The 18,495-nt window shown below is 33.9% G+C and overlaps 3 protein-coding genes across 3 annotated transcripts; all 3 read left to right on the plus strand.

Moving 5' to 3' along the window:
* Positions 1-1,900: 1,900 nt before the first annotated feature.
* On the plus strand, positions 1,901-3,034 carry LOC141608790 (BON1-associated protein 1-like). Its single transcript, XM_074428134.1, has 2 exons — positions 1,901-2,267; positions 2,937-3,034. The coding sequence occupies exons 1-2, from the start codon at positions 1,901-1,903 to the stop codon at positions 3,032-3,034; spliced, it is 465 nt and encodes a 154-aa protein (XP_074284235.1).
* A 3,794-nt stretch (positions 3,035-6,828) lies between these two features.
* Positions 6,829-9,729, plus strand: LOC141609489 (uncharacterized). Its single transcript, XM_074428540.1, has 3 exons — positions 6,829-7,159; positions 8,213-8,307; positions 9,405-9,729. Exons 1-3 carry the CDS (start codon positions 6,931-6,933, stop codon positions 9,450-9,452), a joined length of 372 nt encoding a protein of 123 aa, XP_074284641.1. The 5' UTR covers positions 6,829-6,930; the 3' UTR covers positions 9,453-9,729.
* Positions 9,730-10,211: 482 nt separating this feature from the next.
* Positions 10,212-12,013, plus strand: LOC141609490 (uncharacterized). Its single transcript, XM_074428541.1, has 7 exons — positions 10,212-10,301; positions 10,649-10,766; positions 10,857-11,046; positions 11,140-11,293; positions 11,378-11,420; positions 11,493-11,537; positions 11,798-12,013. Exons 1-7 carry the CDS (start codon positions 10,288-10,290, stop codon positions 11,846-11,848), a joined length of 615 nt encoding a protein of 204 aa, XP_074284642.1. The 5' UTR covers positions 10,212-10,287; the 3' UTR covers positions 11,849-12,013.
* The last annotated feature ends 6,482 nt before the right edge of the window (positions 12,014-18,495 follow it).

The following is an 18,495-nucleotide window of genomic DNA, read 5'->3' on the forward strand; positions in this document are numbered from 1 at the left end:
TATAACAATACCAAAATTTACATAATAACAACTAATTAACATGAATTTTAATAGAAAAACTAACAATTTCTAAACTAATTCAATTAATTTTAATAAAAACCTAACACATAACCTAATTTACTAACTAATTCAATTATAAAACAAAATCCAATCAATTTAATCGATTAACAATAACAATAAAGGAAAGAAAACTATTTAATTTCATAGTTTAATTCAATTAGTTTCAATTTCTAAACTAATTTAACAAAAAAAAAAAAGGCACTTACCTTGTTGGTGATGTCGGAGGCAATGTGGTGGCTGCAAGGTGGAGGCGGGGTGGTCGGCGTGGTGGTGGCAGTGTGGTGGTGGTGGTTGAGTGTTGGTGGCAGTGTGGTGGTGGTGGAAGTTGGAGGTTGAGTTTGAGTAGAGAGAATAGAGAGAATAGGAAGAATGGTTAGTGAGAGAATAGGGGTAGTGAGCGTCTTTTTTTTTTAAAAAACGTCGTCGATATTTACGAATCCTGTATATTTAGGGGTATTTGTCCTAACTTATACCAATATTCGTGAATTCACTCTAAAAATTTTGGGACTATTGGGCATGATTAATTGTAGCCCATTTTGGGCCTATAACCTCAGCCCATTATAGTTTATGAAATTACTAATTCTCATCTGAGACTTTTTGCGACATCAGTAATTTCATCCGTCTCAATTATTTATTTTCTTTGATTAAAATATCTCTAACGGGGAATAAAAAAAGACAAACATATGATATTGAATGAATTAGTTCTTAATACCCGTTTTTCAGTTCATTTCTAATGAATTACAATGAATTGCCATAAATAGAGTTGGCAAGTCTGACCCGACCCATTAGAATCCGAGAATATTGCAAACCGAAATTGACCTGACCTGTCTCGATAATGAACTCGTCCTGGTATTGACCCGATTAAATTGATGATCCGATAATTTTTAAGCTTTATATTTTGATCAAATTGAAAGCGATTTAATGTTTAGGTTGATGAACTTCACTTTTTTTTTTGAAAGGGTGATAAACTTGACTTAATAATGAAGTAATTAAACTAATTGGTCGAAAAACTAATTTTAATAGTAAAAAATTGAAGTAATGCGATAAATCGCTAGACCAGATAGTAAACCGATTCAAACCCGACCCGACACATCATTTGACCTAAAATGACCCGACCCAAACCAGACTCAACTCGAAAGGGTATGCTGCCTGATAGGACCTGAACCAGATATAACCCAACCCGACTTACTCCAACCCAAAGCCGATTCGACTGACCCGATTGCCATCTCACATCCATAATTATGTTTCTCACATAAATTGTATGAGACAATCGTTCAAGAGACTTGCGGGCAATAAAGGCGACCTCCCGTGCTAACCCCCTCCTCGCTCCACCACTGCTTGCTTACAAATTCTTTACTGATAATATTGCAACTAAGCTATAATTATGATTCACACTATCCGCACATGATACAACGATACACGCGTACATGCAACATGCACAATCCGTGTAGCTCTTTACGTGCAACGACGAAATTATCTAATTTTGTTAAGAGTCCCAACTTTCCAAGTTCTAAACTTGGTAGGATTACTTAAAAATCATCCACCTATTTAATTACACCGTAATTACAACGTACGTCTTCTACAGTAGATGGGTAACAACTAACAACTATTCATCTTCCGTACAATTACCTCTCACTTTCCTCGTTCCTTCCACGAACATTCATTTATTTACCTATATATATTATACACGTTCTATAATACCTGAATCACAATTCAAATCTCACACTCTGATTTCACGGAGAAAAATAAAAATCTGTTTTATTATAAAATAAAACTTGACGAACAAAATCACCACAAAAAACCTTCCAAAAACCATTTTCAATTTTCTAGATATCCAACAATGCCATCGCAAATTTTCCAACAATGTACGTTAGAAATCAACGTAATATCAGCCGAGGATTTACGTATAAAAGACCGTCCAATCAAGAAAAACGCAATTGCGTACGTTCATACAAACACCGGTACAGAAGGAGCGTCATTGTCTACTACAATTAACAAAGACGGAGGAAGTAACCCTATATGGCAAGAGAAGTTCGATCTCAAGATCTCTGGTTACGCGAAAGAAATTATTGTACAAGTTTGTTGTGACAATAATTTAATTGGTGAAGCTAAAATTCCTACGAAAGATATTTTTGATGATTATGTGCCTCCACATTGTTTACATCTTTTAAGTTATAGGTTAAAAGATCGTCAATTTCGTCGTAATGGTATTATTAATCTTTCTATTAGGGTTAAAGATTATTCTTAATTATTTTTTATGAATTAATTAAGCTTGTTGGTTAATATAGTTTGGTTAATACAGTTTCTTATGCAAGATTTTCACTTTTTATATTTCTTGTTAAATATGATTGTGACATTGTTATTTGCCGTATGTGTATCGATATTATTTTTATCAAAAATAGGGAGCCTGGAAATTTGCGAATTGAATAACTTGTACGACTTTTGTTGCGGTTATTTGTTTATTTTTTTTAGGTATAAGGATTGAGGCTGAAGTACAATTTACAAATATCTTTAAATGACTGATCCGGGCAATTCATAAGGTGGTTTTGCGTGAGTTTGTTTTTGTCTAAAACAGTTTTACACGAAAAATAATAATCGAAGATACAAATTTTGGTGTGAAGTTATTATTGAAGTCCTATAGTTAGTTGACAAGACTTGATCACCATGGCCGGAGTGATTCCTTCGTATTGTGCGTAAAGGTGGCCATCGGGATGGGATGGGATGGTGCGGGTCGGTCCGGTTAGAAGTGGGCTGTGTTGTGAAAGGGTGAAACAGGTCGGGCTGAATTGGACCGACATCTTTTTTATTTCCAAAAAAAAAAAACGGTTTCGGTTTTTGTATGGGCTCAGTTGGGCCGGACTGCGAAATTGTGGCAGGACTCAAACCTTGTGGAGATCTGGACTGGGCCTGGTTGCTATGCAAGGCAGGGCTTGCTGTGAAATTTGGGTCGATGTGGCATGCTGAGTTGGGCTAAGCCGAGTAGCCCACCACATCGGGCACCTCTAGTTATGACTGTAGACCTGGCAAATCGGGTCAATTGGGTCGGGTACGGATCGGGTCGGATTGGGTTGGATCATTTCGGTACTATTTTGCAAATTTAATGTCTAAGCACTTAGCACTATCGTTTCAGGTCACTTCAAGTCATTTGGGATCGGGTCAATTATGAGTCAGGTCTTTTCGGGTTGGGTCACCTCGGGTCGGGTCAACATTGGGTCAGACAATGTTCGGGCGTCTGGGCCGGGTGGGTCGATTCGGGCTTCGGGTAAAGCAAGTTCGGTCATTTTCGGGTCTCGGGTCAGCTTTTTCGAGTCGGGTCATTCGGGTCTGACCCATTTTGCCAGGTCTAGTTATAAGTCATTGAATCTAAAGGTTAATTTGCTAGGCGGATGTTATTTTTCATATAATAACACAAGAAAAAGTACTCCTAACTTTTAAAATGATGATATGAGAAGGACTCGTGCTGTTGTAGCAGGATTTGAAAAAGAAATTGATCGTGATTTTAATTCTGTTCTTTCGATGACTCCTCTTAATTGATTAATTGAGACAATAAATTCTGGCATAGAACAATCCAAGAAGCATAGATCAATTCGTCTGAATCTTAAGAATTTCAATCTTAAAACGCGAGAATCGTGTATCAACCAAAATCTAATTGATTTGTATTTGATCACGATCATAAATTTATAAGGAAGCCGATAAATAATTCATAAATTATACTTCCATCTGTAAGGAGAATAAGGCGGACCTGGTAAACGGGTTAGTCGGGTCCGGTCAATTCGGGTTCAAGTTGTTCGGGTTTGCAAGAATTCAGATCGGGTTGGGTGAGGTGCTTTCAAGTTGTTTGGAGATAACATTCAATTTCCGATAAGAAACATTCGGATTGACTTGAATAAGTTCGTGTCAATTCGAATTGGGGTAAGTTTAGAAGTCAGATCAGATTATACGGATCAATTTTACCTAGTCTAGGAATGATATTGGTTGAAAAAGTCCAATAATCAAAGTCCAAAATCCGAAGATCTTTTTTCCACTAATAATATTTCCTTTTACCTTCTTTTTAAATCGTGATATTCTTAAAATATTGATGGTCGTTCAAAAAATCCAGAGTAGATTCTTACGGTGACTCGCAGTCTCGGTGACCACGGAAAAAATATCTACTAGTGGTTTAGATTTTCTAAGTTGCTCAGATATTTTAAAAGCGTGTATAGTATAGTATACACGACGTCGTTTTCAGCTGTATGGAATGAATGACTTGTCTACTTGTTCACTCTCTTTTGACCCCACTCTCCAAGCCCTTTTTGCCTTTTGGCTTTTCCCTTTTTCTCTAGGCGTTCTTTGCATGTACTTCATACGTCGGTCCTTTGTTTACGTTTAATTTTGGTACAAAGATAATAAAGAAAGCGGAAATAAATAATTATTTGATGATAAGTGAATCAAATTGTTCATTAAAAGTACCTTCAAAATAGAAAGGTAAACAATTGATTGAGACACAAAAAATGGAAAAGGTACACAAATGGCTGGGACAAAGGGAATAATTTGTATCATATTCGTTTTTCTAACGTGTGACCTAATGACACACATTAATAAGTTTAATATAAAAAGTGTTATTAGATAGATATCTTTATTAATTATGATAAAAGTAAATTTATACTTACATTTTTAATGAGAATATCTTGTAAATCATTTCATATTAAGCTTATTAATGTGTGCTCTTAAAACACAAATAGGATTATACATCCAGTTGTACCATAAGTATGGTACAACCAAGTATAAGAATTCGAGCTTACGTGTATTTTTTTCTGAGCTAATTTAAATTTCATGTTTTTAATGTGTAAATGAATGAACTCAATACTTTCTAATAAAGCTCATATTCTTTAATATAAAACTCGGATACTTTGACACAAAGCTCAGGTTCTACACCGTACAACATATACATTTGGTTGTATAGTCCATGAATTACTCTTAAAACACAAATTAGAAAAACCGTTATGATAATCATTCCTAAATAAATTCAAAGCGTCTTGCTTGCGACGGACTAATCCGGTTACAAGTTGAAGATGTCTCACAAAAAGGGAGAGGGGATAAGGTGGGGCACCCCCATGTGCTCCTCCACTCACCTCTTAATTCTCATGGGTATTTTGTGAGAGTAAACGGTATCCGTCACAAGCTTGTAACGAATATCGCCGTCTTCAATGAGATTTTGTGAAATAAATTATACTCCGTATCCCTTCAAATTCAAACATTTTAGAACCTTCACTTATTTATTTATTTATTGTGAGCGAGATTTTAAAGCTACATGGTAATTGGATTTGAAGAGGAAAAAGTACTTACTAATTTTATATGGAGTTTAATTTTTGTTTTAATAGGATTTATTTGTTGCAGTTCTCTATGAAATACGGAGTACATTGTACGGTAATATATACATAAACATTCACATTTATTCTCGAGAACTATTTCTCAAAATTATACTTCCCTACCTTAATTTTATCGACTTAATTTCAATTTTGGAACGCGGTAAGAAAAATTGATAAAATATCAATTTTACCGCTGAAATTAAAGAAAATTATAACATATTATTAGAATTACACTTTTTTTTTTGGTGCATTTATTAGAATTACACTCTAATAATAATGTAACCTCATTCTCCATGCAAATGTTGATGCCTACACTTCGATAATGCAATTTAATAATGTGTATACGTATGTACAATATCAACTTCAATGTTGTGATTGTGAGATCTATTATTCATTCACACAGGCTTCGGACCCACGTTAAAAAAAGGGTGGTGCTCATTCATGGACGGATTTTACTCATTCATGGACGGAAATGACCATTTTACCCCTCCCACATCTTCCATTTTACTCACATTTATCTTCTCCCTCTACCTCTTAACCACCACCCCTGCCCCCACCGCCACGCACCTGCCCCTCCCCCTGATTCGACAGCCACCCAAAACCGCCCCTGACACCCGCCTAGACCTACCGCTCCCTTCCCCCACACGCCTAGAAGAGCCCATCTTACCCAACCCACACCAACGACGACCCGTCTAGACTTCACCTACACCCATGTCGTGCGACCATCCGCCGCCCCTCTCCCTCGCCTCCCTGAACGCCGACCATCACAACCCGACATTTAACCCATCCCCTACCACCCAGCCTCCATTTCTCCATAACCCTAATTTTTATAATCCTAACTTAATTACATCTCTTTATTCATATAGAAATTTGATACATAATATTAATGAATTTTGAATTAGTAGTTGATTAATATGAACGGAAGATTCATGATTGACTAATTTAGTTTGAATTTGGTAATCTTGAGAGGAAGAGAGAAAGGGAGTATGTCTTTCTTTTCTTTTTTTTCCTGTTTTGAGTAAGAAGGGTAGGGGAGGGGAAAAAAATGAAAAAAAGTACATGGAAGAGTAAATATCGTCCATGAATGAGCAACTACGTAAAAAAACTGATTATAATATAATGTCGAATAATGTATTTTAGATATTTACATCACCTCATACCTTCTAGTTTCTCCAACTACAAAATATCCGGATATTAACCAAACCACATGCATAACCAATTCAACATACATAAGGTTGTTGGCGAGTACACAAAACGTCCATCATTTCGCATCTTGTTCTTTGATTCCACATCCTCACCTCTTAAAAAAGAATAAAAAAAAAAGTGCCCCAAAAAGATCAAAGATTTTTTAAATAAAAATATCCAAATATCTACGTGACATGTATATATAAAACCCATAGCATACAACGATATTTTCCCCACTTATAATTCAACAATAAAAAAAAAAAAAAAAATCCAAAATTTTCTAGTAATTTTAATTTAATTAGATCAAATAAACCCATATAATATTTTCTAAATTAAAATGGAAAATATTTGTAGTAAAGAAAGGGAATGGACCAACCAAAGTCATTCAAATTTTTTGAGTTTAATGGAAGAAAGTTTTGTTAAAACTATGTTTCAGAAAAACTATGTTTATAGTAAATCTAGTAATAATATCAAGACGGGTATTAATAATACCCGTCTTGATCGATTTGTTCCTGATATGGCTGAGTCTACCCTTGATTTGGGGTCAAGGAAATCCGTTACTAAAGGTAATTTCTTTTGATATTGTCAATTTTGGTTATATGTATATGAATTTTTGTAGTCGAGGATAAGCAGTGACGGAATTAGGGAGCTAAGAGGATTGATGAATCGATAAAGGAACGATTTACGTATTGTAATTGTACTATTGTTGACCTGTTCGGTTCTATTACTTTAAATCCTGACTCTGCCACTTGGAATTAGTTAGATCGTGAAATTATTTGTAGAGGTGCAATTTTTGGTGATTTGGTGTATGCTTTTTTCTATTACAAATGGGTTTGCATTATTACGTAGTAAAAGGTGTTATATTGAGACACCCAAATTTTCTATTTTTTGGTTGATTTGATGAATTCTTAACATGATTTGTTTTTGGTTTTGCACTTTATATGATTCGATTGAATAATCCGTTCTAATATTTGTTTATCTTTGATTAAGATATTCCACCCAGAATAAGTGGTGGAGCTAGGGGGCTGGCAGAGGCGGTCGCCCCCGGCGGATTAAATTTTCAAAGTTTTTAGTTAATTTTTTCAATAAAATTTCGAGTATACCTTATGGAATTAGTCGTTCGTCCCCCCTAAAACTAAAATTTTTCGCCTCCCTAAGTTCAAATCCTGGCTCCGACACTGTCCAGAATAAAATAAGGTAATAAACAAATGATCCCGAAGAAGTGAGTAATAAATTAAGCACAAATTTTCATTTGTGACGGCAATATCCGTTACAACCTTGTGACGGATACCGTTTTTTCTCACAAATGACCCATGAGAAGTGAGTGGGGAAGCACATGGGGGTGCCCCACCTTATCCCCTCTCCCTTTTTGTGAGAGGTCACAAGCTTGTGACGGAATTAGCTCGTCATAAGCAAGACTAGCTGTAAATTAAGAACGGTGAAGAGTAGGAAATCAGAAATATCTGTAGAATACACATTATTATAAATTTATAAATTGGAAGATATTTTGAGCTAAATGATTGATTACGTAAACTTTAATATATACTGTAACACTTGGAAAAAAAAACATTTTTATTGTGCAAAATGCTTACAATTATGTTTCAATTTGCACTTTGCAGCTGCCATGCGTGTATTAGGTGCAGTAACAACAACTCGTAGCACACAAAGGCAAAGACTACGTCGTTTTCATCCTTACAAAGTAACGCATGATCAGGTAGAATTTCTTTTCATTATCGAATCGGAATTGAATTTATTTAGACTTGGCAAAAGAGATCTGAATCGGATAAATGAATGCAAATTACGTGAATATAGACCCAAATTTAGATTATTTAAGGGTATGGATTGAGTTAGTCGTTTGTAGCTCGGACCCTTTTAAGGATCCGTAATAAGTCGATAACGGGTGGTTAATTGAAATTGTCAAACTCCAAATATGGGTTAGAGTTCAAGATGGTGTGGATTTGATAATAATACAAATAAGGCGATCACAAATTCTTATTTAAGATAGTGTTGATTAAATAACTCATAAATGTGATTTTAATGGGCTTGCATTTTGAATCAACTACTATCATAATAAATAATTTAACGCCATTAATTGGATATGATCCGATTAATACTCTGGCTTGAAATCTAGTTATTCAATAAAAACTTTCAATCAAATTCTCAAAACACATAGGAATTTGTACACCTAGCTCTTTAGATAATATATAATGTCTTTTTTCAATCATTTTCGTATGAAAACTTCAAACGGGGCATATGTGACATTGTGAGTTGTGACCCATTGAATTGAGAACTAGTGTAGATAACAATTAGTTAGAAAATATTATCTACTTAAAGTTGGTTGGCAACAACCATCCTATCACTACATTTAGTCATCAAAATGACAATTATTATTATTATTATTATACATTAAAGTATTAAAGTATATTATACATGCACTTTTAACTACTAACCAATGAATGTATTACATTAGTATAATAGTATGTCTTCCTTGCTTTATATATAGATCTCATAAAAATGATAGGCAAATACATTATTTTTTATCTTCGTCTCACAAAAATATAAAATCAATTTATCTTTTACTTGTCTTGTGAAAGACATATATAATGGCTGATACATCGAACATTCTTTAAAATAAAACGGTCTCACAATATGATAAACATAAAACATTATAAATCATATGCATAAGTGATCAAAAACATGTTGGCTTTTATTTTTGTTAATTTTTTTTATTATTATATTGTACTTATACATTAATTACCTAATTAATACAATAAAGTGTATTTATAATGTATGATATTGATATAATCTCAGGTGGTCCCTGAACTAGAGGGCAAGGCAGGTGATAAGGGTGATAATTGAGAAAGACAACAAGAAGAAATTGAAGTATGGTGGGCTTTAAAACATTCAGTTCCTCAACATATGAAGTTTCTTTTTCTAGTACTATACATCTTTTTATTGATTTTTTCTGACCCATCCTTATCTACTTACAAACAAGTACGTCGACAGTCGACCTATTCGAGTACTTGGGGGGAAAATAGTGCGAATTGTTTTAGTTTAATCAGAATTCTCGAGTTAAATACACGAGAATGTAACTATATTGAAATTAGATCGAAAGTTTTGGAAATTTTATTGTATATGTATTACATTTCTAGTATTGAACATTATGTCACGGGCCAACTTCTCTTAACACCGGCAAGCAAGCTGCAAGCCAAACTCCTCGCGCCACTAGTCAACAAATCATATTAACTCGGCTCACCAAGAAGACAAATATGAGTAATATGTTTCAAAAATTCTTAATAGTACAATCCACCAACCCGTTTTAAATCCGTTAACCCAAATGTTATCAATCCTAAAATCTATTCAAGCCGACTCATATAGTCATATCCGACCTAAATCCACATTTAATCGATTAAAATTGCCTCGACAATATGTCAATAAGGCCTAGGTAAGATTTTCCACCTTACATGGCTACATCTTTTATTTGGGCCCAAAAAAAGTTGTGGCCCATTTGATAAAATTGCAATTTGTAGATTTTTTGAGTTACGGCAAAATCTATATATATAGTCTCTACTCGCTGTACCCAAAAGAAAATGATCAGTTTCAAACGTCCAATATATATTCCAAACTTCTACTATTATTATTTTCGGCTCAGTCATTTGTTTACCTTGGGACGAAGCGAGTTTCCGCATAATATATGGCAAGACACAGGTATTTGATCACAACAATGCATGGTTGTATTTTCATTAGGGTTATTGAATTCATTATTGGCAGTTCAGTAAGTTATCGATTTTATTAAGGTTTTTACATTAATCAATCTTGTGTAAAACGGTTTTACAGCAAGTGTTAATCGAATCCATGAATATTCGTTGTATGAATCATCATTGTTGTCATTGCATAATTCATGTAATTTCGTAGTTATTTTTACTTAATTATTTGGGTGCGTCATTCATTTTTTTTAGGATTTATTCAACATTGTTAAAGTATGAACCCTAGACTGATAAAATTTAAAAAATACTTTTTATGTGCAATTATTTAGTCTCTTTTAAAACGAGTAGGAGGACTGCGAGACAGAGTTGCGGGGGAATTTGGAACGCTGTTCCCAATGATGGTTACTGGATTGAGGCGCAACGTATTGTTAATGAAATGGCTGAGGATTCACATAGAGACAAGATGGTATGACGATAAATCTTCTTGTTCGTCCTTAAAATGTGTAAGCGGAAATTGTCTGAACTTATACTTTGGATCATGTTTTTGGCTTAACAGGATAGCCCTCCTGTGGGGCCCGTACCCGTCTTGAAATTGAGTGTTCAAGCTTATGCAGGGGCAATCTATTTTATAACTTTTCGAGCAATTGGTGAAAATGGATTGAGCACGGATTACACTACTCAAGTGTGGCGTAAACCTGGTTCTATGGGTATTGAAATCCGCTCCTTTGCAAAAGTTAAGGGCTCAGGTTAGATTAGCATAGTTGCGATGAAGTGTTGGTTGTCTTTTGTGTGTGTATGTTTTCTGATCTCGTATCCTGTATACATTTTTTGGATTGAAGAGAGGGAAGTTAAAGATTTCAAGATTTCTGATAACGGTAACTCGAGTAAGGAAAAGGAGGGACTATGCGCAACAGTTCAGATGAGTAACACTGATGTTAACTGTGTCAGGAGCGAGTCCAGCAAATTTCGTATCCATGGCTTCTACATTTTATTGTACGTGACACGACTTAATAGATGTGCTATAGGAGAGTTTTCTCTGTTTTTGCGGAGTTACTTACATTTACTGTAAACTTGCAGGGAGCAAATTAGGAGCCAGAAACCTAGCTTGAAATATGCCATGGTTAGTAATGTTGTTACCTTGATGATCAAATCTGCTATATTTATTTGTTAATGTTTTTTCACATTTAATCAGGCGAAGAAGTGTGCGTCAACCAAATGGAGAAAACTATCAGAAAATGTAAGTTTTATTTTTAATTTGATTGTATATGTCGAATTGAGACTTACTTATGTTTGGCATCATGAGTTTGTTTTGCTGTGACGATCTTAATGACCTATTAAGCAATGATTTTAGTTGTCGGAGTAGCTCGTTGAGGTCAAAATTCTCGTAGTGAAACCGTATGTCGTTCTTTTTGTTAAGATTGTTTTGAAGGAAGGTGGCAACAGGGGATTATAAGCTTATGTTAAGAAATGTTGATGAGTTTTGTGAAATGGTTTCAGGAGAAGATGGTATTCATGTCTGAAGCAGCTCAAAGACTAAACAAAGACTAGTTATTACTTACTCCGTTTATTTCCCATTAGTTCTGTTAAGCCATTTTAGGATGGAATATCAAGTATGACTCGAACTCAAATTGGAGACGTCTATGAACAATGTATTCGATTTGGCATAGTTTTGGTATGTCAATTTTTAGACTTTTACCCATGAAGGTCATAAAAGATATTTTGAGTCACGTACAATCAATAATAAATGGTACAAAAATTAACATAAAGGGGTACAGTTAGAGGTGATAATCGGGTAAGTCGGGTCGGTTATATCGGGTTCGGGTCATATCGGATCAACATACCCTTTTGGGTCGAGTCGGGTTGATACACCAACCTAGGGGTCAATGTTGTTTGTGTGGAACTCACAGAAAATTTAACAATGGAAACAAGATAAACTCTGAACTTAAAGTCTCAAGCAAAGCACAGAAAACTTTAAGAGCAGTGAATCTCAAGTCTAGTTCAATTACCTAAGCAAAGCACAAGGGATTCAACTGAACTTGAGCCAACAACTAAGCAAAGCACAAGCTGTTGAGGGATGTTAACTAAGCAGAGCACAAGTTAACAGGTTAAAGAGTTGAAACTCTTAGGGTTTTCATTCATTCAAGTCTGGTTTTTACAATGGACAAAAAGCTCTTTATATAGAGCTTACAATTCTGATCCCTCCCCTTGATTTAAGCTAACATCTAAGGGCTCAAAAGGCCTTACAAAAGTGGTTGAAAATATCACAAAAGTCTCCTAATGAGGACGGATACAAGACTGATACACACAGGCTGAAACAACATCAGAAAAAACAGCATAAAGTACTTTTGTTTCTTTTCTTGAAATAGCTAGGCAATTCAGGCTCCTTGTGGTTTGTGCTTGGCTTCTAAGATGCTTGTTTCCTGGCTTGAAAGGGACTACTATGAACCTCTCAACATCCTTATTTAACCTGGAGTAAATTCATACAAAAGCAAAGAGTTTTAGCATTAACATTGTATGCTCATTTCAGCTAACCCCTTGACAAGTACCCATATTTGTGAGGCTGATTAGAGGACCTTCTGAACTTTATTTAGAAAACTTCTCCTGGACTTTTTTGTAGCTTAGGACCTCATCATGGACGAAAAATAAGTTGGAGACCTTGGTTGGACAGTTGCCTTAAGGATTCAGGTCAATTCTCTTGACGGATCAGAACTGGTTCTTGGTGGTTTTCTGTGTAGTTGAGTGAACCCCTAGCTCCTGCATCACATGCCATTTCGGGTCAAATGATGTATCAGGTCGGGTTGGGTTTGCGTCGGGTCATTATCGGCTCCGATTACTTAATTGCATTACTACAATTTTTGACTATTAAATTTAGTTTTTAACCTATTATTTGGTTTAATTACTTCACTAATTTAGATCTCGTGCAATGAATGCGCGATATTTAGAGTTACTAATATAGACCATATGCAATATATGCACGGTATTTATAGAGTTTTATACTTTTTTGTGTATTATTTATAGAATTTAAATTGACAATTCACTTAATTTTCATGTTTCTCCTTAATGTATTTTGATTAGAGAAATAAATACAATTTTAAATTGTAGAAGTAAGAAAATGAGTATTTTTTTTTTTTTTACGAAGAAATTAATGATGTTAATTTAAAAATATTTACTAATAACATATCATTTTTAAGCTGCAAATTTTTATTATAAAAAGTCAATGAATTTGATCAAATATTTACTAATACCATATTTTTTAGCCGCAACTTCTTATCATAAAAAGTCAATAAATTGTTATTGTTATGAAATATTATTATATGGATGTCCATATCTTAGAATACTCTATAATATATTGTCTTATAGAAACCTTCTCCCATTGTATTGTATATATATACCTTTCCTAATGGAATAAGTATACAGTTTTATCTCCCTTACTTTCTCTTGAGTTTCTCTCTCTAATTCTTCATACTCTATATTTCACAACACGTTATCAGCACGAATCTAACCGATTGGGCGAATGAAAATAAATATTTAGATCTTATTCTTTTATTACGCTGATCAAGGACTTTTGGATTTAATTGCAAAAGAATTATTGGGTCTTACTTATTTTCTTTACTCCATAATTGATAAATTCTACCCCGCATTAAATTTGTAAGTCTTCGTATCCATCTTTATCATTTACGTTTGACTTGCTGTGATTTATCTACTGAATTGTTTGTGTAGCTAAACAGAAGGTACGTCAATAATAACATGCAATAACATTGTTTGTGTTAATCTCTTTTTGTTTGGTATAGGAAATCTATCTCTTTATGAAATAATTATCTCGTACTTATTATATTCATGAAGTAACTTGTAGTCCGGCCACTTTCGTTTGCTTTAAATTTACCGGAGTCCTAGTCAATTGAGTTGTGTTTTATAAATTGAGATAAAGTCTTGACTTGTTAGTAATATCTATATCTATATCTATTACGGTTAATAATAAGGATAATGCTATAACCATTGTTTATTACGGAGTAATTGGTCTAATGAATACCCTCTTTGTTAATCATAGCGTTTGGTTTGTTGGGTTTGTTTTATGTGTGACCTTATTAGCTTATTGTGAAGAAACGTGCGAGAAAGCCAAAATCACAAAAGACTCGAATTTGTGTAGCATGTGTCATTAGCCAATATAATTGATGTGTTAATTCTTAATTTCTAAGGTTGAATATCGTTATAAAATATTTGTTACCTTTAATCTTTGACTATAAACATGTTCTGTAGTATCAATGATTGAACTTAATTTCTGGATGACAAACTTTTAGGGTATTGTGAATTTGTGATGATAATTTATTGGCTTGTGAATTATATATTGTGACAAAGTTTTTAAGTTGTTTGCGTGAGCATTGTATGTAGTCTTAATTATTTGCAAACTCTAACTTAATCAGAACCGTGACCGTAAAATTCTGATGATGAGCTACGATTTTTTTTTTTGACATTAAAACATTTATACGTATGTTTCAAGTGTTTTCACATATGATGAGTATAGAGTACTATTTTATGAGAGAACTTGTTCAACAAATTTTGAATAAAGGACATATCATATAATTTTGGACTTGAAATTTCAAAAGGTTTTATATTATAAAGATGAGCAAATATGTCCATATTATAACTTTGGTCTGAAGTTCAAAGTTTTAAAGGTGTGTAATAATTTAACATCGTCTCATTAGTACAATATATTCATATTGTATAAGTGGAAGTGGCCAGAAGTCCACGTCTATGAGAATATGAACCGTTGTTGAGTTTAAAGCGGTTTTTATGAAAGGCAAATTTATTTGCTAATTGATTCTTGTTCACCTAAAGTTGAACAGTATAATGAGATATGAAATTTGATCCATTCCTTGAAGTGAATGTGACATCTCATAAAGACTCTCTCTGTAGCAGAGATCGAGAATATGGCGTTATGATAAGCCTAATATCGCGGCATTAATTGGGCCTAATAATGTGGCATTTAATGAGCCAAATAAAGGAGGCTTAATTGAGCTTAATGATGTGGCCTTATTGGGCCAAATTCGTTCATTGAAAGAAATGAAAATATCTCATGAAACTGAATATCTCATAGAAATCCTCGTAAGACTCGTATATGCAAGAGTTCAATAAAAAAATTCTCGGGTGGAGATATTGGCATTCACACTATGGCTTGAAGTCCATAGTATTTACAAATGAATTATGTGGGTGATTATAACTCACATAAAGATGTAAGGGAAGAAAAAGGTCTCCCTTAAACGCAAATATTATTGTCAGGTAGATAATATAGCGTGATAAAGGAATTCACAATTATTTAAATTGATATTAATCACTCAGTTGATTGACAAAGTAATGAGTTATTTGAAAAATGTGGATTCCATCTGATTGGTAAATAGTCAATATTCTCCGAATTGAATACGATGATACTTACATTTGGTTGGATGAATATTATACCACTTGAAGTTATTAAGTGCGTGGACTTAAACATTGACAAGATCAATGTGTATATTTTGAGGATTATTATATCCACGGTTAGCGGTGTGGCTAATACGATGATAAATATGAAAATAATCCCAGTGATATGTGATCAAATTATTTAATATTATGAAGAGAATGATCACCGGAATTCGTTGAAATTCACCACCTCCCCTGAAGGGACGGATGAATCATTAATTGGGTTGAACAGAGATTATTCAAATAATCAGTTTAGTTATGATTATTTGTATTCCTCGAAGGAATTTTGATGTATGATTTGTGTTCATACTACAAGAAAGAGCAATGTATTATAATCTCTGAAGGAATATTGCCATAGTCTTGCCAATATAAATGAGACACCAGTTAGCGTCTTATGTCACATCTATTTTTTATCTGGCTGACTACAAAAGAATTAATTTGAGTTCATATGATGAAATGTTGCTAACTGGAAGTTTAGCACTATAATTATAGTCAACTACAAATTTGCACGTGATATGACATTGCTAACCATAAGTTTAGCATGATGAATTGTCAACTAGAAAGTGGCATGTGATAAATTAAATTATCTATAGACAGCCAAGTGCTTATAAAATATTGTCATAAATTGTGGGCAAACTAAGAAAGTTGACATGAAATTATTCAGATGTGACAAATTAAAGCCATCCGGGTTCTTACTATACCCGTTTTGATAAACCTTGAGTTTATCTTCAAGAAAAGGTAAGTGCTGAAATTTTCTCGTGTAGAAATTTTATTAAAGGCAAGACACTACACTGCGATTGAGTATATATAAGATGTTGGAGATCTAAACTACTCGATATTCAATAAAGAACTTAAATGTTCGTGTATGGATTGACACTATATCTACAATAATGATTTTTCTGAGTGGTTCCCGTGATTAAAAATCACATTCAGATTTTTATATAAAATCGTTGATCTCTTAAACTGGGCATTGTGAATCAGCACATTAAAATCCAACTGCATTATACATTTCTTCCAGAAATATTTTGTTATTGTACAAAGATGCCCATATAAATTCTCATCGATGATATGAGAAATTGAGATCTAAGGTGGTTATGATAAATATTTAGACTATACATTGGTTATAGTTTTTACCACCTTAGGGGGAGAAAAGTGAGTTAAAGCTGGTAAAAACAAAATTGATCTCATACTGAACCAAAAGTTCAAAAGGTTATACGTTAAATTCATTGAGTAGAGGTTTTTGAATTTGATATAACCATATGTTTTACCAGATTAACACAAGTATATACATTTGAAGTGTATTATAATAAAAGTCAATATGAATTGACGGTTCCAATGAATGTGAAATAGCAAGTTTAAGTAGTTGGTATGACATATAATTGCTATATTTGAAGTGTCCCTGAAGTGACACGATATCTGAAGGATAATAGATGGCTTAAATGAATATAATGGTACCACATACATATTCAGATTCAGATATCATTAAACAGTACTGATATCATCTAGCGATGATGAAATTATATCGATATATTTATTGGAACCTACATACATTTGCGCGCGATATTTTGTGGACTCGATGATAGGGATCGTATATAAGTCCATTTTGATTGTCGACATATAATCAATGATTATAAATGAGCTCATGGACTAGAAGTCCAGTTATTGACCTGAAGTCAATCCAAATTATGAAAATTGCACTACTACAGATACAACCTATAACAACGGTCAAAAACCGTTGTTATATAAAAAAGCGGACGTTGTTAAAGCGTCCGTTGTAAAAGGTTTTAACAACGGTTGGTTTTTTTAAGGAAACCGTTGTTAAAAATATTAACAACGGTTTTAAGTATAAAAACCCGTTGTGGAAAGTGTGACTCAATTTTGGGGGGAAAGTTATAACAACGGGTTATTTATAAATAACCGTTGTTGTTTGTTCTTAAAAAATAAAAAAAAAATAAATTAAATATTACTAGCTATAAATATTAAAGCATCCTTTACTAACATATTAAAGCATCCTTTACTAACATTCATTAATTGAAACAACATGGCAACGAACCCTAATTTTATCAACAACGAAAAATGGCTTACACAAACGATTGAAGATGATGGGAAGGTTCTCGCCGGGCTTCCCGCCGATCAACACCCATTAATCAAAGCATCCCTTGAACATCAACGGAATTATTGGATTAAGAGGCGTGAAGCAATCCGGCTTGTCAACAAAGCCTCATCATCATCATCATCTTCTTCATACCCTCGTCGGCCGATACTCATGAACTTGGCTGCACCAGAGATATGTTGAGTTGTACTCTTCCAACCTTATCTCCACATGCAAGTCGTGTCCTTGCATATATTCAATCTGTTATTGCAAAATATGAAGCCAATGACCCGGAAGTTAGCGGTATACCAGAGTGACGTGATTGGTGGCAGGTTGAGAAGCGTTTTTTACGCTTAACCGGGGTTGTTCCGGCTTATTATACATCTTTTGATTTTTGATAATTGCTGTAATGTATTTGGTTTAAAATTAAATGAAATGATCATTTTGAAAGTGTTGAGTTATGCTTGTTTGATTTGCTTCCATTTTTTCAACTCCATAGATCTATCAGTCATCATCAAGATCTGATTATGGCACAACTTCCTAACATATATGGCACAACTTCCTAACATATATATTAATTAAAAAACAACTCAACCCACACATTAGTATAAATACATTGCATTATCTCAACTAACATGCATTTCCATTA

The sequence above is a fragment of the Silene latifolia genome, chromosome 10 (genome assembly GCF_048544455.1).
Source record: "Silene latifolia isolate original U9 population chromosome 10, ASM4854445v1, whole genome shotgun sequence".
Taxonomy (NCBI): Eukaryota; Viridiplantae; Streptophyta; class Magnoliopsida; order Caryophyllales; family Caryophyllaceae; genus Silene; species Silene latifolia.